Here is a 24,840-nt window from a genome sequence, read left to right as displayed (position 1 = left end):
TGTTACCCAGGCTGGAGTGCAATGGCGTGATCTCGGCTCACCGCAACCTCCGCCTCCTGGGTTCAGGCAATTCTCCTGCCTCAGCCTCCTGAGTAGCTGGGATTACAGGCACGCGCCACCATGCCCAGCTAATTTTTTTTTTTTTTTTAGTAGAGACGGGGTTTTACCATGTTGACCAGGATGGTCTCGATATCTCGACCTCGTGATCCACCCGCCTCGGCCCCCCAAAGTGTTGGGATCACAGGCGTGAGCCACCGCGCCTGGCAGAGGAGTGCAGCATTCTACAGGTCCATTCTGTTTTGAGGGTGGTGGACATGAGGTAGATGATCTGTTGGGAAACAAATACTTAATATTTTTCCTTGAAGTGAGCTAAAGAGAATTGACCTTTCTTCACTCACCGTTGAAGAAAAGCAGTCTAAAAAAAGATGAGGTTAAAAAAGTCTACTTAACATGAGAAATTCAGACATCGAGGGTCCAAGGGAGGGAAGGAATTTCTCCTTGAAAGAATATGCTGTTGGTCCTTTTATGTCAGAATTTTGTCAATAGCCTTTGAGAAAGGTTATCAAAACCTTACTCTATGTTTTTGGGTTAGTTTTAAAAAGAAGCCATTTCCTTCATAGGGAAATAGCCCCAAAGTATCCAATAAGTCAGACTCAACCTTAGAGGGCCAGCCGGGCCCCGGAGGCTTTCCACCATTCGGTTTCCCAGCAGGAAAACTGCTTTTCAGGGAGAAGGTCATGTTTTCTGCAGAGAGTGCCGTCATTTACGCGGTTAAGATGCCCTTCCTTCTGAACCACGAGGATGTTCAGGCTTGGTCTCCCTCAGGGGACAGTAGGAAGTACTTGACCCCCAGCTCGGAAGAAGGGATTGAGGAGGGGAAGGGAATAGGTGGAGTTCTGGCAGGTCTGAGCCCCGTCCCAAAGGCAGCAAGATGCCATGAGGCCAGGGTGGTGTCTCCGGAACACTGAAGGGTGCGGAAGGAGTCTGGGGCAGACAAGGACTGCTCAAGCAGAAAAAATGAAAGGGTGGGAGAAAGAGGTGCCCCCCCCACATGGCTGCCATTGTGCGTTCCTTCAGGCGCTCGCAGGCTTTTCTCTTTGCATCAGCGGGCCCCCGGCGAGGCTTCCACACTGGGACAGAGCAGCAGGCAGGCCCCTGGACGGTGGAGGCTTTTTCTTCGTGAATAGTCTCAGCGATTTCGCAGCCATTCGCTTGTGGAAGCGTCCTGGCTGGAGTCCGCCCTCCAGTCTCTGTAAGGACTGGCACGTCTGTCTCTCTGGCTACAGACCCTGCCCCTGCAAGCTTGTCCTCCAGCCTGTTTATAAGGCCTGAAGTTACTTCTGTTTTGTTTTAGCCCAAAGGGTGAACTGCTGCCAGCAGTATGTCTGGAATGTTATTTACTTGGTACATTTCTGTGGCTTTTCTTTGTAGCATTGCGCATGCCAGAGCCATTTACTTGAAAATGCCAGGTTGCACAGTTTGTCTTCTCAACGGGGCGAGTTTCTCAGCGAGGGGAGTTTGGTTCCTGTGCCTCTCAGTTCCTTCCTTGTCCCCTTTCCCCCCCCCCCCCGAGTTAGTGAACAATACCGTTGGTGCCTGTCGCACTGCACCGCCTCGTCCCGCGTGCCGCAACTCCACTTGTGATTTCTGGGGTTTCTAGTGTCCTCTGCGGAGCACCTGGCAGACGCTTCTTCATTTGCATGCCTGCCCTGTTATTACTTCACATGAAAGCTGTCTGTTTTGGCAGACATGACTACCACGATCGCAGTTGAGCTCTCTGAGCTGAAGGGGTGATGTTGTGTAAGGGAACTCTAGGTGGGGTTTTCTCTAATGGGGGCTGTGGGAGTGGAAGAAAAACCTGCGAGCAGTCTTGGCTTGTGCCGAGCCGACATGATGGCAAACAAATGACTTTTGAAAGGAGGAACCCGTGTGTACAGTTTCCTAATTTGGAAGGTTTCACAACTGTTTTTGTTCAACTGATGGAGGAGAGATTTTTTTAAGAGCAAATTCTTCATTAGGAAGACTGTAAACAAGTCCTGGAAAAGATAATTGCTGGAGGGGGAGGTACGGAAGGTATTTGATGGGCCTTTTCTTTCATCAGCGCCTCTGCTTCCCATTTCATCTGTGCAGTTTTAATGGTGGTATTTTGGGTTTTAACACAGGTATGGAAAATGAGATTAGATAAATCTTCCTGTCTGGTGCCAGTCCTGGGGCCATTTGCACACCTGGGTGGGTTGACTCCCTGCCTTCTTTCTCTCTCTCAGCATGATTTTGTTCTGTCATGTGGGTCCATAAGCACCTGCAGATACGACGGAAAGCTTGGCATTACACAGGCTCGCCCTTTATTCGGGCCTCCTGGAAACCTCACCCATCCCCGGCACCTGCTTGTTTGTTAACATCATAGCCAACTCCCATGTGGAATGGAAACATTTTTGCTCCGTTCTTCTTGTTTTTTTTTTTTTTTTTTTTTTTTTTTTCTGTCCTTCTACATGACTTCTCAATTTGTTTGTAAGCTGCTCAGATGTTTGGCTGAAGGGTCTTCTTTGATCGCGCTCCCGACAGCATGTGGGCTTCACACTGTCACACCTGCTCTTCTTTTAGAGCCCAGATTTCAGAGTAACTGCTTCCATTGCCTTGTAATTTTTTTCTGAGCGTAAAACTTTGGGGCAGGTTACTTATTACAGGTAATAGCCGTTTGGTGACGGAGACAACTGCTTGGCAGGAACGGCCACCTGAACTGCAGCCAGAAGCATAAACTGCCGCTTTGTTGATGTCTGAAAGCATCTAAGCCTCAAGCCTATCAGTCAGGATCTAGCTTGCACACGGTAATAACAGGCTCTCCAGGCTAGGCGCGCTGCCCCATGGGGTGGCCACGAGGACAGGCTCTAACAAGACACTGTGCATTTTCTCCCCCATTATCCACAGCCCACACATCATGTTCCTCTCTCAGAGCATCTTGACAGGAGGGAGCCATCTCTGTGGGACCCGCCTCTGCCATGAAATTGCCCACGCCTGGTTTGGCCTAGCCATCGGGGCCCGCGACTGGACGGAGGAGTGGCTGAGTGAAGGCTTCGCCACTCACTTGGAGGATGTGTTTTGGGCTGCGGCACAGCAGGTGGGTTAAAGTGACCCTAAGCGTTTCACTATCCAGAGTCAAATTCCCTTTCTAGTCATTCATTCATCCAGCACCTATGGACTGAGGGCCCTCTATGCAGGAGGCAGAGATTTTGCTGGGGAGATGGCTGCATAAACAAAAGAGGGAAGCCCCTTCTCCCCACAGGATTTACAGTCTAGAGATGGGAGAGAGAGCAGGCAGACAAGTGGATCAGAAATGGGTCAAGTGGTAGAGCACCGCGAAGAAAAATGAGCCCTACAGAGGGGCAGTGGATTCTATTTTAGAAGGTAGCAAGAGAAGGCCTCTCTGATTAAAGGAGATATTTGAGCAGAGGTGTGAAGAAAAGGTCATGCTATGGCATACTCAAGCACTTCTTTGTGGTTGTAATTGTGGTGATGTGTGTGTGTGCGTGTTTTAAATAAAGACAGCAAAACATAAATCTAGAGTCATCTCAGATGTCTGCTCGTAAGTAATGAATGAAGAATGAAGCAGGGGTGGTGTAGATTAGGGAATGGTGAGGAGTATGGCAAACTGACAGCTGCTATTCAGCTCTAACCAATTGTCATGGTGAAGGGAGGAGGGCCCAATATAACCTACACTATTAGCTTTTCAAGGTAATTGATAAATCTGGATTTTTATGTGAAGTTTACTAATTATTAAAAATTACCACTCAAGACAACCATACCTAGAAGCCAGAGATGGTGCACACACTCCCAGTTTGCAACTTCTACCTTAAAACATTGGCCACCAGTTCTTTTTTTTTTTTTTTTGAGACGGAGTTTTGCTCGTCACCCAGGCTGGAGTGCAATGGCGCGATCTCGGCTCACCGCAACCTCTGCCTCCTGGGTTCAGGCAATTCTCCTGCCTCAGTCTTCTGAGTAGCTGGGATTACAGGCGTGTGCCACCACACGTGGCTAATTTTTTTGTATTTTTGGTAGAGACGGGGTTTCTCCATGTTGGTCAGGCTGGTCTCGGACTCCCGACCTCGGGTGATCCACACGCCTGGGCCTCCCAAAGTGCCGGAATTACGGGTGTGAGCCACCGCGCCCAGCCTGGCCACCAGTTCTAATGGGGATAATGAGCAACTACACTGCTTCGTGCTCACTGTCAAGTTCCTAGTATTTGGGTCACCTTTTCCCCCTGTCATCCCTGCCGCTTATACACTGGACTATTTGGCATTTTCCAAAATTCCCAAGTTTGTGCATACCTGCATGATTTTGTTCAAGGTCCTTTGTTGAAATCTTACTTAATTTTCGCTGACCAGCTGGAGGTCACCATCTCTAGATAGCCCAGACTGATTACCCGACTCACAGTTCAGTACTGGCCACCTATACACTGGGTGCTCACCGTACTTGGTGCTTACCTGTTTCCTCATTTTTTTTTTCCCTTTTCCTTCTGTGTTATTTCCTTGTCCTCACATCTGGACTAGGACTGCCTTAAATTGGAGCTGGGTCTTGCTTTTCACACCCTGGCTGTGGACCCGGCAGTGTGCACATCCGTGTCTCCTGCCGCACAGAGTCCTGTTGTGAGGAGAGGCCACATGGTAGATACAGGAAAGGTGCTGGGCTCTGAGTCAGAAGACCTCCAGTCCCGGCTTTGCCGTTTACCGGCTCTGCGAGTATAGGTAGGTTAGGTCGCCTCCCCAGGCCTCCGTTTCCCTATTTGTAGAATGGATACAACAATGCTGAAGCTTGCAGGGTGAATGGGATCAGGTATGGATGAGCTTAGCACAGCGCCTGACATGTGGAGTGTGTGCAAGAAATCCCTGTTCCCTTCCTCTTTATGTTTCCCTCTGCCTTATCCGCAGACCCTCAGCAGGGGGTGCCTCTATCGCCATCTCTTCCCTGGAGCGCTTCCCTCCTGAGACGATCACATTTGCGCTGGTCCTGGCAATTGTAGTGCAATTACAATAAAAGACACCTCTGTCTTTTATCTCCTGCATCCCCCAAAGAGTGCCCCTCCTTTACCCTTTCCCTTGCCTAGATTTCTAGGAGACCACTCCTTAGTCTGCTGCCTTGACCCTGCCTCTTGACTGATAAGTTTGCTAAAAGAAGTAAACACCAAATATCCTCAGAGTTCCCAGGTAGGGGAGGACAGGTCTGGGCGGGTCCAGAAAGCCTTTGTGGAGGTGGTGGCTTGGTTGTGAGCCTAAAGGGACAGCAAGACCTAGGCTTTCTCTGTCACTCCTTTCCCTTAACATGATAAGGGTCAGCCCCCTCATCATCCTTGGAAGTATGTGCAGTAAATCTTTGAGATGCGAAACCATGGACACCCCTGAGGCAAAATGGCCATTCTAGATTCCAGCACAAAGTTTGAGACATTTCCAGAGCACGTCCGCCAGGCAGAACTCTCCCTTGAAGGGTGAGACTGAGGCTGTTGCTGGCCCTGGTGAGCGCCTGCCTCAGACCTTCCAGGGAGTGGGGGAGTGCCCTGTGGGGCAGGGGTGGCTATGCCACCTCCTGGGCTGCTCCTGGCCAGCAGGCCCCACCAGGGAGCAGGGCATGGGGACTCAGGGTGGCAGCGGTCACCAGGGTCACTTTGCTGCCTGGTAGACTGCGCTCTGCAGCAATGAGTGGAAGGGGCCAGGGGTGGGGCGGGGCGGGGCGGGGCGTGGCGAGGCGGTGGGCGGCGTGTGAAATCCCAAGAAGGACATGGAGACTGCCATCCACTCAGAGAGGTACCACAGGATTCATGAATTGAGTCAGTTGCAAGGTTGAATGGTATAACTTGTCATCAACCTAGAAAAAGTCTAAATGCCTTCACAGACATGTTAGTCTACTTGCACTGCCATAAGAAATACCAGAGACTGGGAGGCTTAAACAACAGATGTTTATTTCTCACAGTTCTGGAGGCTGGAAGTCCAAGACCACGGTGCCAACAGGGTTGGTTTCTGCTGAGGGCCTTCTCTCTTCCTGGCTTGCAGACAGTCACCGGCTGCTTTTTCTCTGCGTTCTCACACGGCCCCTCCTCTGTGCATGCAGAGAGAAGGACATCTGTTGGCTCTCCCTCTTCTTATACGAACACCAGCCCTACAGGATTAGGGTCCAACTCATGACTTATTTAACCTTAATGACCTCCTTGAAGGCCCTATCTCCAAATACAGACACACCAAGGTCAGGCCTTCAAGACGTCTATTTTGCTGAGACATAGTTTTGTCCATAACAGCAGGCACATGGGGTCTGAGGATCTGTGACCTTGGCTAGCTTGCCTGCCCCTCGCTCCCTCCCGGAATGACAGTCTGCTCTGGGCTGGACCACGTCCCTTGCCTTCTTTAAGCACGTCACACATCTGCCCGGCCCCGTGTGCCTTGCAAGTGAAACTTTCTCTCTTCCTGCAATTCCTCCTCCCCGGCCGACTCCTGCTTCCCTGAGGACCAGCGCTGTCACCACCACCTCCTCAGGAAGCCCTGGTGGGCAAGGGGACATCTGGGTTCTTCCTTCACCTCTCCCATCACCTGCTCTCTGATGGTAGCGTTCCTCCCCCATCTCTCCCTCCCTTGGCTGCTCCCCCAGGCCCTGTCTGTAACATCCCCAGGGCCAGGCAGAGACTCAGTAAATATCTGTCGAATGAGCTATAAGGAACCTTTGATTTCCAGAAACACCTGTGGATAGACGTCTCCCTTCCCAGTGGGTGCTCTGCTGCCCTCCCTCACAGAGGTCTGGGCCACGTGGCCTGTCGAGCACACCGTGGGATGGCAGCTGGTCCTGACTCAGTAGGGCAGAGTGCGACGGCCTCCCCTCCCCCAGAGTGAGTCCAGGCAGCACGTCTTCCAGTGACGTGCACACAGAATCATCTGGGCTGCATTAGCAGGCCCCACCGGAAACAGTCCTTAACAAAACTGAGGGCTGCAGAAAAATCGCAGGTGAACGGCGGGGCCTTCCCCACCCTGCGCAGAAAGACAAAGCAGGAAAAAAGGACTGGATGAGATCAAAGTAGAAATGGCCCAGGGGAAGCCCACTGTCTCCAGACCAGGTGTGTGTCGGGGGGATGGGTGGGTTCCCGAACAAGGCGACTTCCGCCACCAGCAGCACAGGCGAGCGTGCGAGGTGGGTTTTTTGTTTTAGGCGCTAAGAGGCTCCGGTGGCCCTTAGGTTTCTGATGGGAGCAGGGTGAGCGCAGGGGGCAGGCTATGTCATCCTCCCTTGAAACAAAGTGAGCCATTTCACCAGGACCACAGCGGTGACTGTGTTTCGTGCACGTGTGTTTGTGTGTCTGTGGCTCAGCAGCTGGACCCCCGTGAGGCCCGGGAGCAGCAGGAGCTGAGGGCCTGCCTGCGCTGGCGTCGCCTCCAGGACGAGATGCGGTGCTCCCCGGAGGAGATGCAGGTGTTAAGGTGAGACCCCACCCTTCCTTCTCTCCTTCGCGATGCCTCCCGGCCAGCCGACGGCATCTGCTGTGTTTCCTTTTTAAACTAAGTTGGGGTGTGCTCCTTCTCCCCCCAGATGTGATGGTTATGTTTTAAGTCTTTCAGAGTGTGCGTTTTGATTTGCCTTCTGACTTTTTCCGGTGACTCTGTTGGGGAAAAAAACTTAGCATGGGGCCATTTCTGGGGTCAGATCCTTCATTTGAAGTTCTAATAGTCACTTCATGTGGTGGCTGTGGACGTGGCGAGAGTTGGGGTTTGGCAGCCTGGCAGACAGTAACCCTGTAAAGCCAAAGGGGGAAAAATCTTTAGGAAAATATTGATTTCTAAGTGTTTAGTGGTCACAGATGTGTGTGTCAATGGGGCCTTTTGTTTCCACTGTAGCCCAGCAGGAAGGCTGTGCTGCTCTCCCCTGCAGCACGATTCCACAGCCGGCTCCTGAGTTTTGTTTGCAGACTGTGGCTTGCGGCATGTGCAAGATTATTTCCTGCCATTATTTCGTGCCATTTTCCATGTTTTTCCCTCTCTGCTTTGCTCCTTTTCTTTGCCAAATGGTTATCTGAAAGCTGGTGCCTAGGTTGCGGGAGCACTGTGGTTGCTATGGCAACAGAAGCTTCCATCCACCCCCTCTTGACTAGACTCAGGTGCTTGGAACCTGCCATCCAACAGGTGGGGAGGGACAGCCATCCAGGAACGGCCGCTCTCCTCACCCATTCTTAGATGGTTGCCCTAAAGGCCCCCATACCTGTCTGGGTAGAGCCTGCCTTGGATGGCTCTGCTGTTGTGGTTTGTTTTTAAATGAACACCCCCACTCCGCCTGACTGCGACTGAAGCCTAATGTAAATGCACCCCAGGGAGGGAGCTGGCTGGGGCTTTTGTGCAGCACTGCAGAAGGTCGGGTGTGGCAGGCTGCACCCTTCCCACGGCAAAGTTCCCTGCGCTTGCACGCTAAGGCGGCCTCCCAAGTTGACTCATCTATTGTTTCGGAAAGGCAGATCTAGCAGAGGGAAGTGCAGCGGGCCAGGAGCCAGGAGACCTGTGTTCCCGCCCCAAAGCCACTGTTCCCGCGTCTGTTCCCTAGGCCAGTGCTGACTGAGCCAGGCAGGACAGCTACTCCGATGGCCAATGTGGACATGGCCCCTGCTGTCAAGGAGCTTCCACTTAGCAGGGGCACGGCTGCATGTACCGGCCGGTTACAGGTGGTGCGCAGCGCCGTGAGCAGACCACTCAGTGATGTCCACGCTAACGGGAGGGCAGCGAGTAAGGAGGTGGGAGAATTTCTCTCTGAACATGAGCTGCCTTGTCCATAGCCTGCCTGAGGCAGGAAAGGCGTTAGTGTGCCTTGAGGACAGAAAGAAGGGCAGTGTGGCTGGAAAGGGGACTGAGGGCAGGGCCAAGAGAGGTAGGCAGGAGCCAGGCCACACGGACCTTTCTCCAGGTTTTGCTGAAGCTGCTCCAGGACCTTCAGCAGGAAGGTGGCATGATCTGCCCAGCGTTTGTACAGTGCTGCTCTGCTGCTGTGTGGGGAGCACAGCAGACAGCCGACAGAAAGCCAGGAGGACAGCTGGAGCATTGCAGTGGTCCACGCAAGAGGCCCTGGGGAGGCAGTGACAGATGCAAGAAGCAGACGGAGTTTCGCCCTTGTTACCCAGGCTGCAGTGCAATGGCGCAATCTCGGCTCACTGCAACCTCCGCCTCCTGGGTTCAAGCAGTTCTCCTGCCTCAGCCTCCCGAGTAACTGGGATTACAGGCATGAGCCACCACACCCAGCTAATTTTTTTGTATTTTTAGTAGAGACGGGGTTTCACTATGTTGACCAGGCTGGTCTCGAGCTCCTGACCTTGTGATCCACCCGCCTCGGCCTCCCAAAGTGCTGGGATTACAGGCGTGAGCCACCGCGCCCGGCCGCAAGAAGCAGATCTATTTGAGATGTGTTTTGGCCATGGAACTGGCAGGTCTATGGTTGATTGAATGTGGAGCAGAGGAAAGTGAGTGTATCCAAAATGACTTTGAGGTTTTTGAGTTGAGCAGTGGGTAAATGGTGATCCCATTTATGTGATGGTAAAGACATGGGGAGGAGCTTGGAAGGAAAAGAAAGTTTCCAGCTTTGCCTGTGTTGTTTGTGATGACCAGCAGATATTTAATATTATGAACTTTGGAGATTGCAAGTCAGGAGCTCATTGGAGAGACTGGAACATTCAGCCTATAAAACCTTTAAATCCTGAACACAGTAGAATCCCCAGGGAGAGGGGAAAGTGAGAGAAGAGGTCAGGAGGAAGAGGGGGAGCCAACAAAGGATTCTGGGGAAACCATCATGTGTTTCCCCGGAGAGACCAGGGCACCAGGGCCATGGAAGCCAGAAAAGAAGCTGAGGGAAGCAGGTGGGAGTAGCTGATGTTGGATGCTGCCTGCGGGGTGAAGAAAGAGAAGTGGGACTGCATGGCTGGTGGGAAAGGAAGCCAGGCCGAAGTGGACAGAGCCAGTGCGTATAGCCAGTGAGGGGTTGTGCTGGCTCAGGAAGCAGGACTGGGAAGGTAGCAGAAGGAGATGAGGGCCAGAGAGGTCTGCTTTCAGGTAGGGAGCGCAGGAGCGTGCTTACCTGTGAACTGCTCCACTCGGCAAATCTCTTCACCTCTCACACGTTCAGTCCCTCCAAACTAAGGGGTCGTCTCCATTCTCCATGTCTCTAAGACCTTTTGATTCCTTTGGTTCTGCATAACCACAGTCGTAAAGTGGGGGGTAGAGGCATCATAATTAATATGAGTTTTGATGAAATGTGTTTCCAACTTGGAAGCAAGTTAGACTGCACCCTGGGAAGCCAGTTCACACATGAGGGGGGCCTTATCTCTGGCTTCCATGGAGTCAACTCAGCCTCTGATAGCCAAGATCTTTTCCTTTGTGTGTGAAGTTTGGAGAACAATCTAGTATTTTTAGGCCTTCGTGCTAGACAGCTTTTTATGGCATTTGCTTTTCTTTGTCTTAGTATTCAGAAATTGTGTTTGCCTAAATTTAGGCTAACCATGAATTGACTGCATTTGAAAGGCTTACTGCACATCAGTAAGGAAAATATTGTTATCAGATGTGCTTACAATGAGGAGGAAATGTTTCCGAACCTACCCTGAGTTATATAGTCTAGGTTTCGTTTACACCCATCCCCTAGAATCCTCCCTGAAATGGACACAGAGAACCTAGAAATTATTTTAAGTCAAAGGAAGAACAAGACTTGTAAAAATTATGTTCTTAGATTTTGTTTTCAATGAGACCTTGGGATGCTATCTTGTTTTTCCTTTTAAGATGCCCCATGGTCTTGAAATGACGGACCCAAACAATGTAAAAGTCTTGGTGTGTGCCTTGATAGGTTTCCACGTGTTGGCAGACACAGTGGAAACTTCTCTTCGGATCTTTGCAGCATGGTTCAACATGGTTGACCACTCTCTCCTAAAAACGCTTTTCTTCTTAAAGCACTTTCTCCTCCTGAGTTCCCTCTGCCTCCGGGGCCAGTCCCTTCTCACCTTTCTTTGCTGGCAGGATAGCATCTTTACTTCAATGGCCCAAGGCTCAGAAAGACTTAATAATGTGTCTAACCTCCTCTAGCTGATAAACAGGAGAACAGGGATTTGAACTCAGGGATTGAAACTCTTCTCATTTCCCTATACCATATTCCTGCCTTCAAGGAACTGAGAAAGTAATTAGTCGCGGCCGGGCGCGGTGGCTCAAGCCTGTAATCCCAGCACTTTGGGAGGCCGAGGCGGGTGGATCACGAGGTCAAGAGATTGAGACCATCCTGGTCAACATGGTGAAACCCCGTCTCTACTAAAAATACAAAAAATCAGCTGGGCATGGTGGCTTGTGCCTGTAATCCCAGCTACTCAGGAGGCTGAGGCAGGAGAATTGCCTGAGCCCAGGAGGCGGAGGTTGAGGTGAGCCGAGATCGCGCCATTGCACTCCAGCCTGGGTAACAAGAGCGAAACTCTGTCTCAAAAAAAAAAAAAAAAAAAAAAAAAAAAAGAAAGAAAGTAATTAGTCGCATTAAAAAAAAAAAAAAACAAACAACAACTTTGAGTATCTTGAACTCAGGGACACACAGGTCAGGGTAAAAAGCATCCTTGGTCCAAGCATCTTTTAACACGTGAAGTATGTGTCTTATTATTTTCAAAGCTACTGAGAAAAAGGAAAACTGAACATTCTGTTGGTTATAGATAGTGGAGTATTAACAAAGTGAGAAGAGGAAAACTAAAGTGTTGTTTGCCTCTGACTTATTAAATTTAGTAATTTATAAGAACAGGTTTCCATTTGTGCCTTCCATTCATCCACTGAGTCACGGGTCTCACCAAGTGTACCTTCCTTCCTTCCTTCCTCCTGGGTTCAAGGGCTTCTCTTACCTCAGCATCCTAGGCAGCTGGGACTGTAGGCGTGTGCCACCAAGCCTGGCTGATTTTTGTATTTTTAGTAGAGACGGTGTTTTACCATGTTGGCCGGACCAGTCTCAAACTCCTGACCTCAGGTGATCTGCCTCCCTCGGCCTCCCAAAATGCTGGAATTACAGGCGCGAACCACCGTACCCAGCCCAGATGCTTATTACATTGACTTTGTCGTGTTTCCTTGGCAACAGATGTGTCTGAGGTTGACTTCCCTGTGTCATTCATTACAGTTTTCTTGTGTTTTCCTAGCCTTCTCAGCTTTCATTGGCTGGAGAGCCTGTAATATGGCTACAGGCTTCTGAAGCAAGGTGATTTGCTCAGTTTCAAAATGTTAGGGGTCACATGAATAACTCCATGCCTTTTTTCATTTGTTAACTATTAAAGATGTCTTTCCCACACATGAGACCCCAGGGACTCTCCCAGACTATTCCTGTCTTCTCTGGCCCTGGGCAGAACTGTTCCCCAGGCAAAGTCTGATTTCAGTGTTTCTTTCTGTCCTGCCACTGCTCTGCTTTCTCCTGTCGTTTGTCCCCTGCCTACAAGGTCCCCTCCTGACCTGTGCAGCAGTGGTGGCTCTTGCCAGAAATGCACGGGTGCTTCCAAAAGGCCGCTCGCCATGCCTCCTGTCTCCAGGATGCAGCTGGATTCTGGCAGCCTCTGCCTAAGTACTTGCAGTTAGCACACTCTGACAGGCCCCAGGGAAGGAAGAGCTAAGGTGGGAGGGTCAGAGGGAATCTCTGTTGCTTTTTATTGTTTGTGATTTATCATGACTTGCCTTTTTTTTCTGGATTCATTGTTAAAGTCAAGGTCCTGCTGAGCAAAACATTAACATGTATCGCTTTAAGGAGGTGCTGACAGGCAGGGGTCTACGGAACTCTTAATCTTAGCTGCTGCCTCCACTTTAATACCATGCTAGATAAATGTGGGCATCTTTCTCTAACCTGACTCCCGAATGCCTCAATCCTAGATCACTAAAACATCCCTTAGTCCTAGGGGAAAAACCCCAAGTATGTGACCCTATCCACAGCCAAAATAAAGTCTGGATGCCACCAGTGTTCTGCGAATGCGTGTGATGCCCAAGCATTGTACATTCCACGTAAAATAGGAAGGCTTTTTAATTGAGTCTTCTGTGTGTCATCCTTCTCTATGTACTTGAAGTTTTCACCTCTAACATTTTTCTCAAAATTTTTATTTCTAATCCCCGAAGAACACCGCAGTCTTTTCTCCCGCATGTGGGGACACATGTATTCTCAGTGACAGCAGCCTTCTTCGTGGGAAAGCTGCCCTCCTCGGAGAGTCCTGGGTGCAGCCATACACTCGCTTCCAACCCCTGGGTTCACCTTCCTCTGCTGCTCTTCTCTCTCCAGATTGGACGCCTCTAACATGGGCCACGAATAAATCCTTTCACTCTTCCCGGCCCGCTTCCTTCTCCCAGGCCATCAGTGTTTATTCCAGACCTTCCTGTTCCCCCTGCCTTTTCTTGCCTCCTGCTCTGCTGGGAAAACTGAGGCCATCAGCCATGTTCTTCTTTTGATCCTGTAAACGCATCTGCATTTATATCTACCCCCGACTTCTCAGATGCCCAAGTGACATTCTGTCTTCCTTAATACTGCTAAAGTTGAATTGCTAGCTTCAGGGTAGAGCTGGAAGTGCATGTGCCTTGACACAGTTTCATCGAATTGAACCCTCTCCCCTTGAGGAAGAAGGGGAAGAAGGATCCAGACAGAATGGGAAAATGCGGCACTCATCACTTTGGACCGTGGGCTGGTATTTGTCCTGTCCTTTCAGGGAGGACAGGAATCCCTTCCCGGGCACCCACAGGCGTGATGATGGTGACTTAGCCCAGAATCACCATCTAGTTACCTTTGTGTGCCGCTGGAGCACCATGGAGCCTTCTCTTTTATGGGATTACCTGGGTGGGGTCTTGTTGCTTACCAAGAAGGGCAGGCAGTCCTTTTCAATCCTCTTGATGCAAGCCAAGCATATCATCATATTTTAATATGTCATTCATACCTGAATTGAATTAGCTACATTTTTATTGATTCATACCATCTTATTTTTAAATTGAAAGCTTGCAGACTTCAAAAATGAGTCTGGTAAGTAGAGATGAACATCTCGGTTTCATCTGCTTTGGTGGGGGCAAGCTCCAAAAGGGAATTGTCCTGGGGCCCCTGCCCAATGCACCAGCCACCGGAGGCCTTCCTCCGCCAGGACCTGGCTCTGTCGCGACCCCTGCGCTCTGTCCTTAGCCTTCCCTCCCGTCCCTAGCTGTGCTCACACACTTCTCCTATCTTTTTTTCTTTGAGGTGGGATCTGGCTCTGTTGACCAAGCTGTCGTTTAGCGGCATGGTTTCGTCTCACTGTAACCTCTGCCTCCCAGGCTCAGGTGATCCTGCCGCAACAGCCTCCCAAGTACCTGTGACCGCTGGTGCGAGCCGCCACACGCAGCCTCTCCTATCCTTAATAATCTCTCCTTTAAATCCTGCACCCTCATCTGTTATCAAAACACTTGTTTCCATTCCCAGAGCTCTTAAAAACTCCTAGTCCTCTGGAATCTGCTATCTGCTCTCACCGGTGTAGGGAAACTTGTTTTTTCCTTGCCTCATTGTACCCTGACAGTCACCGGATTCTGGAAGCAAATTTTATTGTTAATCTTATTAGACTCCTCTGTTTTGTTTGGTACTGTTTGACAGCTCTTCTGGAAGTTTCTGTCACTGGCTTTTGTGGCAGTCCCTTGCCTGACTCTTCTTGCCCCTCTGCCACTCCTCCTCCGTCTCCTTCGAGGTCTGCCCTTTGCCCGCCTGCGTCTTCAGGACTGGTCTTCCTCGGGGCCTCCACACGCAGCTGCTCGTCCTCCCAGAGAGGTCTTGCCCACACCCCTGTCTTAGGTGGGATTCCCCAGGCGCAGACCCTGACGCAAGGCATAGGGGAAAGAGATTTATTAGGAAATGTTCTGGTGTGGTTTAGCTCTGTGTCCCCACCCAAATCTCACGTTGAATTGTAATCCCCAGTGTGGGAGGTGGGGCCTAGGGGGAGGTGATTGGATCACAGAGGTGGTTTGTCATGGTTTAACATCACCACCCCGCTTGGTGCTGTGGTCACAATAGTGAGTTCTCATGAGCTCTGGTTGTTCAAAAGTGTGTGGTACCTTCCCCCACCAACTCTCCCTCCGGCCCCAGCCACATAAGATGGCCTGCTTCCCCTTTGCCTTCTGCTATAATTGTTAAGTTTCCTGAGGCCTCCCCAGGAGCTGAGCAGATGCCAGCACCATGTTTACTGTATAGTCTGGGGGAACCATGAGCCGATTAAACCTCTTTTCTTTATAAATTACCCAGTCTCAAGTATTTCTTTATGGCAATTCAGGAACAGACTAATATATGTTCCCAGGAGGTGGAAAGGGAAGGGAAATAGAAGTGAGAAGAAGAGGAGGCCAAGCCAGGGTGCCACGACGTCAGGCCGGGTCTTGTAGGCCAAGCTAGGGTGCCACGACGTCAGGCCGGGTCTTGTAGGCCAAGCCAGGGTGCCACGACGTCAGGCCGGGTCTTGTAGGCCAAGCCAGGGTGCCACGACGTCAGGCCGGGTCTTGTAGGCCAAGCCAGGGTGCCACGACGTCAGGCCGGGTCTTGTAGGCCAAGCCAGGGTGCCACGACGTCAGGCCGGGTCTTGTAGGCCAAGCCAGGGTGCCACGACGTCAGGCCGGGTCTTGTAGGCCAAGCCAGGGTGCCACGACGTCAGGCCGGGTCTTGTAGGCCAAGCCAGGGTGCCACGACGTCAGGCCGGGTCTTGTAGGCCAAGCCAGGGTGCCACGACGTCAGGCCGGGTCTTGTAGGCCAAGCCAGGGTGCCACGACGTCAGGCCGGGTCTTGTAGGCCAAGCCAGGGTGCCACGACGTCAGGCCGGGTCTTGTAGGCCAAGCCAGGGTGCCACGACGTCAGGCCGGGTCTTGTAGGCCAAGCCAGGGTGCCACGACGTCAGGCCAGGTCTTGTAGGGTTACTCTGGAGGAAGCGTGGGTCATCCTCTGTTGTTCCATCAGGCAGTGGACCCCACAGAATGCATGTGCCCCTGCACTCATCTCATTGGTTGGAAAAATGTACAGTCTCAGGTGCTTCCATTTCTGTGTGTTCATAGGAAAGACAGGCTCAGGCAACCTCAGGGGCACCCCTGAGTCTCAGAGAGCGTGCCAAAGGCTGCTGTGCACATGGGCAGGGTGTGGACATGACTGGCCATACCCCCTTCTAAGTAAAAGGCTCCCTATCTCCAGTGGCAGCCCTGATCTCTCTAAAGATCAATTGTGAATGCTTAACTCCTCATTGACCTCTCTCCTGGTTACCCCACAGGCATCTCTTACTGGTCATCCCTCTACCCCGCTTCATCTGCTCCCCTCCTGTAGTGCTAAACTCATTGCTGGGGGCACAGACCCACCCACAGCAGGGTGGGAGCCTGGGACCTCCAGGTCCTGCCTCTCCTTCACTCCTGCCCTGGGAGCCATTGCCACCAATTTCATCTCCTAAGGTTTTCCTCCATTCAGCCCCTCTTCTTCACCCCAGTACCACTCTCTGTTCACCACTTGCTCGTAGCAGTCCAACAGCCCCACAGTGTTTTCCACTTCTGGTCTTGCCCTTCCTTGCTGCCACCAGAGAGCTCTCCTTCCAACGCCTCATGATTCTGCCACCTCCTTGCTAAAACCCTCACCTGCAGGAACATCTTCAAGCCCCTTAGTGTGGCATGCGAGTCCCTGCCCATCACCTCCGTTCCCCCGTCCCATCTCTTGTTCTTTGCTTGACCCTCCAGGTAGCTCAGAGACCCCTACCGTGGTAGTCAGCTTGGGCTGCCGTCGTAAGATACCGAAGGCCAACAGAAATGTATCTTCTCACAATTCTGGAGGCCAGGAGTCCCAGATCAAGGTGTTGACAGATTTGGTTTCTTCTGAGGCCTCCGTCCTTGCCTTGTAGTCACTGAGGAGAAAAAACAAACTGCTTTTCCTCTGCTCTCACCCCGCAACCGTCAACACAGAAGACTTCTGTGACCAAACATGTGGAAGGTTTCCCCACACACCAAGCAAGCAGTGACTTCTGTAGTGGACACCAGCGGGAAGCCCTCTAATTCAGCTTAGTTCTGACACCGTGCAGATCATCAGATCCCACGGAGTGAGGGCTCAGTTCTGTAAGACTGCTCTCCACCTCCGACGCTAGTCACACACCCCGGGTGGTCCACCCTGTGCTTTTGACCAACCAGCTAGAGATTAGGGTTCCCATGATGGGCGCTTTGGGTTCATTACTTTGCTAGCTCAGCTCACAGAACTCAGGGAAAGACTCACATTTACTCATTTATTATAAAGATATTACAAAGGATACAGGCGAAGAGATGAGGGAAGGGGCGTGGGGCTTCCCTGCCCCCCGCAGATGTGGCCCCCTCCCTGCGTTCAGAAGCTTGCCTCACCTTGTCCTTTTGGGTTTCCATGGAGATTTCGTTATACAGACATGATTCATCAAACCATTGGCCTTTGGTGGTCAACTTGACCTTTACCCCTGTCCCCTCCCTGGAGGTTGGGGGATAGGGGCTGACAGTCCCAACCCCCTATTGCTGCTTTGGTGTTTCTGGTGACCAGCCCTTCCTGAAGCCAGCTAGGGCTGCCGGCCACCCGTCAGCTCATTAGCATACAAAGGCACAATTGTGAAGACCTGGAGGATTTTAGGAATTACATGACAGGAAGTGAGGACAGAAACCAAATATACACTCCATGTTGTGACAGCCGCCTTCGCGCTGTGTCCTCACGTGGCCTTTCCTCTGTGTCTGCACATCCCTTACGTCGCTCTGTATGTCTTAATCTGCTCTTCCTAAAGGACACTAGTCACATTGGAATAGGCCCACCCCGACAGCCTCATTTTAATTTAACCACCCCTTGAACCCCTCAGCTGCCCTGTCTCCAAAGACAGTCATATTAGGAGGTACTGGGGGATATGGCTCCAACATATAAATGTGGGGGAACCCAATTCAGCCATAACTCCTGCCATCTGCCTGCTCTTTCTTACCTCCATGCCTTTTAAAAATGCTGTCTTTATTTAGAATATCCTTGCCTTGCTGTATAATTCCGTGTCGTTATGACTCATCATTATGACTCAGCACAGATTTCATTGCCTTCCCAAAAAGCCTCAGACCCTATCCTAACGTGAGCTGCCGTCTCTCCTCTGTACTCCTAGGCTGTCTTCTCTGTTCCTCACTGTCCCTCCTGGCTTAGTCTGATTTCCTCAGCCTGGCTCGTACCTTCATGTCCGCAAGGCTCTGGAGCTGGGCCCATCCCTTTCCCTGCTGCCAACCTACCCTGGGGACCATAGAAGGCATCTGCTCCTGTCTCTTTACCAACCAGAACATGGAAACACCTACCTCCCCTCCCTTCTGATCTTACCACATGATTCGATCATTCTCTTTATTTTTACTATATTAAATTGCCAATATTTGACCATTTTTGCTCTACAAAAACAATTTTATATGGTCCAACCTAATACATATTTCACTGTGACCCTCAGACTTTTGTACCTAGAGACCATGTCTTGTTTCTCAGTGCACCGCAGTGCTTGGCACTGAGAGGGTGCTCAATAAGTGTTGAAAAAATGAATCTCATAGACATGATCTCTGTCCTTGAGGTTCTTTATACATCATTTGGAGAGCTGAAATACTGGTCACAAGATAGATAGATAATCCCAGGGTACATTCAGAGTTCTAAGAACTGAGACTTTTCTATTGGCAAGCTTTGTTGAAAAGGGCTGCAGGGAGATGTGAGGCTTGAGGTGGGGTAGTAAGAAAGGATACCACTGAGGGCCAGGCGCAGTGGCTCACGCCTATAATCCCAGCGCTTTGGGAGGCCGAGGCGGGCGGATCATGAGGTCAAGAGATCGAGACCATCCTGGTCAACATGGTGAAACCCCGTCTCTACTAAAAATACAAAAAATCACCTGGGCATGGTGGCGCGTGCTTGTAATCCCAGCTACTCAGGAGGCTGAGGCAGGAGAATTGCCTGAACCCAGGAGGCGGAGGTTGCGGTGAGCCGAGATGGCGCCATTGCACTCCAGCCTGGGTAACAAGAGTGAAACTCCGTCTCAAAAAAAAAAAAAAAAAAAAGAAAGGATACCACTGAGACTGGTGAAGAGGCAGAGGGAGAGGAATTCAAGGAGCAAAGCCTAGAAGGCATAAAAAGGAATGGATTGTGGAAGTGGACGTTAACACGAGAGTGGACTTGCTGGAGAGGGCAGCCATGAAAAGAGCCTGTCGAGACTGAGGGTGAGCCAGGCAAGGCGAGGCCAAGTCATGGAGCTCCTCAGACGGCAGATTCAAGGACTTGCATGTAATCCTCTGGGTGACGGTGAGGTGTTTTAAGTTCCAAGAATGACATAATGAAACTAGAGTTCTGGGAAGGTTACCCAACATTTGGGATAACATGTGATCAAAGAGAAAGAGTCTAAAGAACAGATGGAATTAGAATCAGGTGGCTGTGTGAGGAACAGAGGCATAAGTTCAGAAGACTTTGGTTGGCCTAAGGATCTGACTCAGTTGTTCATTTGCAGCTATCAAAAACGGATTGAAAGAAGACTTCTGGTGGTAATACAAGTGGTAATACAATGTAAAACCATCCCAGTTGTGTATAAGGATTGACCCATCAAAAGAAAGGTTAAACTGGGGGATTCCATGAAGTTTGTGAGGCTTTGAAAAGAGGGAAAGACAACAGCTCACGTTCCTCCTTGGCCAGTATCTGGTTGATTCTGCCTGGTGTTAGGGAGGCATCATCTGAGGATGCGGGCTGAGCTCCGCCCCAGAGGCTAGGGAGGCATCATCTGAGGATGCGGGCTGAGCTCCGCCCCAGAGGTTAGGGAGGCATCCTCTGAGGATGCGGGCTGAGCTCCGCCCCAGAGGTTAGGGAGGCATCATCTGAGGATGCAGGCTGAGCTCCGACCCAGAGGTTAGGGAGGCATCATCTGAGGATGCAGGCTGAGCTCCGACCCAGAGGTTAGGGAGGCATCCTCTGAGGATGCGGGCTGAGCTCTGCCCCAGAGGTTAGGGAGGCATCATCTGAGGATGCAGGCTGAGCTCCGACCCAGAGGTTAGGGAGGCATCATCTGAGGATGCGGGCTGAGCTCCGCCCCAGAGGCTAGGGAGGCATCATCTGAGGATGCAGGCTGAGCTCCGCCCCAGAGGTTAGGGAGGCATCCTCTGAGGATGCGGGCTGAGCTCCGCCCCAGAGGTTAGGGAGGCATCATCTGAGGATGCAGGCTGAGCTCCGACCCAGAGGTTAGGGAGGCATCATCTGAGGATGCAGGCTGAGCTCCGACCCAGAGGTTAGGGAGGCATCATCTGAGGATGCAGGCTGAGCTCCGACCCAGAGGTTAGGGAGGCATCGTCTGAGGATGCGGGCTGAGCTCTGCCCCAGAGGTTAGGGAGGCATCATCTGAGGATGTAGGCTGAGCTCCGCCCCAGAGCTCATCCGCCCTCAGTCCTAACCCAGGGTGGTAGGATGGGGTTTGCGAGAATAGCTGCCTGCATGAGTTCTGACTCTACTACAGGTTGAACATTTCTAATATGAAAATCTGAACCAAACTTTCTGGGCACCAACGTGACACCCCTAATGGAAAGTTTCATATCTGATCTCATGTGATGGTGGGCCCCAGTCGAAACTTGTTTCATATACAAAATTATTTTTAAAATGTATAAAATTACCTTCAGGCTATGTGTGTAAAGTGTACTCAGTGTCCTTGGGGCACTGGTTCCAGGACTGCCCCCATACCAAAATCCCAGCATGCTTAGTCAGCCTTATGGAACTTGAGGATTCAAACAGCTGGTTCTTAGTATCCAGGGGCTCCACGTCCCTGAGGACTGTATTTTCAATCTGAGGTTGGTTGAATATGCAGTTGATTGAATCCAAGCATGGAGAACCTGAGGATTTGAGGACTAACTATATATGAAACAGAAATAAATTTGTATTTTGACTTAGATATTTAATTTCAATGCAGATGTTCCAAAATCCAGAAATATTGGGAGTCTGAAACACTTCTGGTCCCAACTATTTTGGATAAAGGATACTCAGCCTTTATACACATTTGCTGTGTGGCCTTGAGGGAGTTAACCACACTTAGCTTTAGTCCTCTTAACTGTAAAACAGGGATAACACAATAGTTTCTACCTTATAGGGGGGCATGAGGAATGAATGCAGTGCAAACATGCAGACCACCTAGAACACGTACGTTAAGTTGAATCATAGGGAATTGCTGTTTTGGTGGATCTAAAATGAATATTGGCAGGGCCAGGCACAGTGGCTCAGGCCTTGTAATCCCAGCACTTTGGGAGGCTGAGGCTGCCAGATCACTTGAGATCAGGAATTTGGGATCAGCCTGGCTAACATGGTGAAACCCTGTCTCCACTAAGTACAGAAATCAGCTGGGCGTGGTGGCATGCCTATAATCCCAGCTACTCAGGAGACCTAGGCACCGTAATTTTTTGAATCCAAGAGGCGGAGGTTGCAGTGAGCCAAGACTGCACTCCAGCCTGGGCAACAAAGTGAGACTCCATTTAAATAAACTAAATTAAATTAAATGAATATTGACACTTTCCTACAGTTCAGGTAAATACTTAACACATGTTTGATGCTGTCATCTGTGTCCTCTGGCACTTGGAAGAGGTTTGTCAGACAAGTGGCAGAGGGCACAAGGATGTGGCCCCTGCAGCCAGCCCCACTGTCCTTCCTGGTGTAGTCTCATTTCCTCAGCCTGGCTCGTACCCTCATGTCCCCAGGGCTCTGGAGCTGGGTCCATCCCTTTCCCTGCTGCCACCCTTCCCTGGGGACCACACAAGGCATCTGCTCCTGTCTCTTTAACAACCAGAACGTGGAAACACCTACCTCCCCTCCTGACAAGCATAACTGGTTGGAATGTTCAAAAAATTAATTTTACTAATTGTTAAATGTTAAAAAAAAAAAGTGCAAGAATGCCTGGTTATACAGGTAGAGCATAGGCTTAAAAGGAAAAGGTCTCAGAGTTCCACAGAGATGCTCAGGCAGATCACCAGGGGTGAGAATTGAATGAGCACTTCTAAGACTACCCTTCTGGAACCTACATCCAGTCCAGCCCCTCTGAAGGGCCACCCCGTGTCCCCTCTGGCTCATCTCTATAAAGCTCCTTTGGCCTCTCTCTGTTCATAATCTCACCACGGTCCGGAGTAGAAAAACGTTCTTGGCTTTATGGCCTTCGAGAGTTCCTCCCTGACCATTGGTACTGGCTTGTGTCTCTCCTAAGGTCCCAACTGTGTGTCTTGGGATTCCTGCCCTACAATCCCTCTATCCCTCAGGCACGTGGGATTCCCCTCTACCCCTCCTCTCTGTCTAGTTTTTTAATTCGAACCACATGCACTAACAAGCAAGCTGTGAAGAGAGTTTCTACCTGTTCCTGATGGGATGATGTTATACCCTATGCCAGCATTTTCTGAAAAACTTTAGAGCTTTCAGCTAGCCAGAAACAGACTCTGCCCTTTCCTGTTTCAAAGGCCAGCTCCAGCCGCCTGAGCTGTGCGCTCAGTTTGTTTCTTGTTAGAGGGACACCCTTAGCTCTCAGCTCTTTTAAACAGCAAAGATGACAGACATGTCCTGAATAACTGAACTCAAATAACCTTCTCTCTTTATTTTTCCAGAACGTTCCCTGGTTACTCAGCACTCAGGCATTTTTTCTAAGGGGGATAGAATTCTCCATAGACCCCTAATATACATATTTACAGCATATTTACAGAACTTGGTGTTTCACTTTTGTAATAACGTTTAGTAGGGTGTATATATATACACACACACACACACACACACACACACACACACGAAAAAGCAAGGCAGTTCATAATCACTGGTTAGTTAACTTTGGTTAGTTTTTTTCAAAAATTAAAGTACATAGTAAGAAAATTCAGTGCCGGGCATGGTGGCTCAAGCCTGTAATCCCAGCACTTTGGGAGGCCGAGGCGGGTGGATCACGAGGTCAAGAGATCGAGACCATCCTGGTCAACATGGTGAAACCCCGTCTCTACTAAAAAAAAAAAAAAAAAGTACAAAAAATTAGCTGGGCATGGTGGCACGTGCCTGTAATCCCAGCTATTCAGGAGGCTGAGGCAGGAGAATTGCCTGAACCCAGGAGGCGGAGGTTGCGGTGAGCCAAGATCGTGCCACTGCACTCCAGCCTGGGTAACAAGAGCGAAACTTCGTCTCAAAACAAACAAACAAACAAACAAACAAAAAAACAGAAAATTCAAACAGTTTAGAAAAGCATAAAATTCCATTTACTACCACGATAGTCCCTTACCCAAAGATAATTATTGCTACTGTTTTCTCGTGAATCTTGGGAAAGTAAATTTCATAAGTATACATGCATACTTCCATATTGCTCCTCTGTGTAGCACTGTTTCATTATAACACTATTTGACTATAAAATATTTTCTAGAAAATTATTCATGTACATATGCCAATCTATAATAATTCACTCTTATTTTGCTTATCCTAAGGATATCTTATGCACTCAGCCAATCGGAAGAGTCACTATGTACATTACATGCTCAGCTAATGAGCATTAGTTTCTCATTCCGGAAAACTTTTCGGTGAGTGCTTTCTCATGTAATGCCAAATTGACTTTGTTTCACAAAGAATTTGCTTACTTCCTTTTTCCTACCATTTAGTTTGTGTTTTGGCCAACAGTTTTGATCTGGAGTGAATGACAGAAATCGTACAGGTATTCTGCTGGACCTGGCTGCACAGACATGAGAGAACACCTTGCTGGAGGTCAGTCACACTTCAGTTTTGCAGGAGTTCTTGCCCCTTGCAAGCCAGAATAAGAAACAGAAACTGTGCTATTCAACATTGTACCGGAGGCTATAGCCAGGGCAGTTCGGCAAAAAAGCGAACTACAAGGTGTCCAGATTGGGAAGGAAGAAGTAAAACTGTCTCTATTTGTAGACATAATCTTATGTGGAGTAAATCCTAAGTAATCGTCCAAAAATTTATTAGAGCTAATAAACAAGTTCAGTAAAGTTATAAGATACAGGAGCAACTCACAAAAGTTGGCTGTGTTTCTGTACACCAGCTAAGAATACTCTGAAAATTAAATTAGGAAAAATTCATTTACATTGCTTGTACGCAGGAGGCGGAGGTTGCAGTGAGCCGATATTGTGCCGCTGCTCTCCAGCCTGGGGGACAGAGTGAGACTCTGTCTCAAAAAAAAAAAGAAAAAAGAAAATCATTTACAATAGCATCAAAGATAATAAGGTCTTGATTCAAAATGGATCAAAGACCTGAACATAAAAGCTAAAATTATAAAACAAACAGAAAAAAAGTAGATGTAAATTGTCATGATCTTGGATTAGGCAATAGTTTCTTAGATACTAGGTACTGAAAGCATAAGTAACCAAAGGGAAAAAGAATCAGTAAATTGGACTACAGCAAAATTAAAAACTTTTGTATGACAGAAGACTCCGTCAAGAAAGTAAAAAGACAGCCTACAAAATGGGAGGTAATATTTGCAAATTGTATATCTGATAAGGGACTTGTATTCAGAATATATAAAGAACTCTTACAGTTCAACAATAAAAAGACAAATGACCCAATTAAAAAATGGTCATTCTGGGCCAGGCACAGTGGCTCACGCCTGTAATCCCAGCACTTTGGGGGGCCGAGGTGGGTGGATCACTTGAGGTCAGGAGTTCGAGACTAGCCTGGCCAACATGACAAAAACTCTACTAAAAACACAAAAATTAGCCAGGCGTGGTGGTGTGTCCCTGCAATCCCAGCTACTCAGGAGGCTGAGGCAGGAGAATCGCTGGAATCTGGAAGGTGGAGGTGAAAGAAAGGGAGGAAGGGAGGGAGGGAAGGAGGGAAGGAGGGAAGGAGAAAGGAAAGAAGGAAGGAAGGAAGGAAGAAAGAAAAGAA

At 49.7% G+C, this 24,840-nt stretch overlaps 1 protein-coding gene across 29 annotated transcripts in view; it reads left to right on the top strand.

The window, feature by feature from the left end:
- AOPEP (aminopeptidase O (putative)) overlaps window positions 1-24,840 on the top strand; it is a 375,128-nt gene that overhangs the window by 206,203 nt on the left and 144,085 nt on the right. For 20 of the 29 annotated variants that reach the window (XR_012516704.1, XR_012516705.1, XM_074395605.1 and 17 more), the window contains 2 exons: window positions 2,926-3,115; window positions 7,339-7,448. The exons of 3 other annotated variants lie outside the window; for them this stretch is intronic. Coding sequence is in view for 24 of the 26 variants with exons in the window: in XM_074395605.1 (XP_074251706.1) it covers window positions 2,926-3,115; window positions 7,339-7,448 (300 nt within the window). In the remaining 2 variants the exon portion in view is untranslated. The remainder of the gene's footprint in view (window positions 1-2,925; window positions 3,116-7,338; window positions 7,449-24,840) is intronic. 6 more of the 29 variants (XM_039474655.2, XM_039474658.2, XM_074395621.1 and 3 more) reach the window with 1 other exon arrangement.

Source organism: Saimiri boliviensis, chromosome 2 (assembly GCF_048565385.1).
Source record: "Saimiri boliviensis isolate mSaiBol1 chromosome 2, mSaiBol1.pri, whole genome shotgun sequence".
Taxonomy (NCBI): domain Eukaryota; kingdom Metazoa; phylum Chordata; class Mammalia; order Primates; family Cebidae; genus Saimiri; species Saimiri boliviensis.
This window is presented reverse-complemented; position numbering and strand designations above follow the sequence as displayed.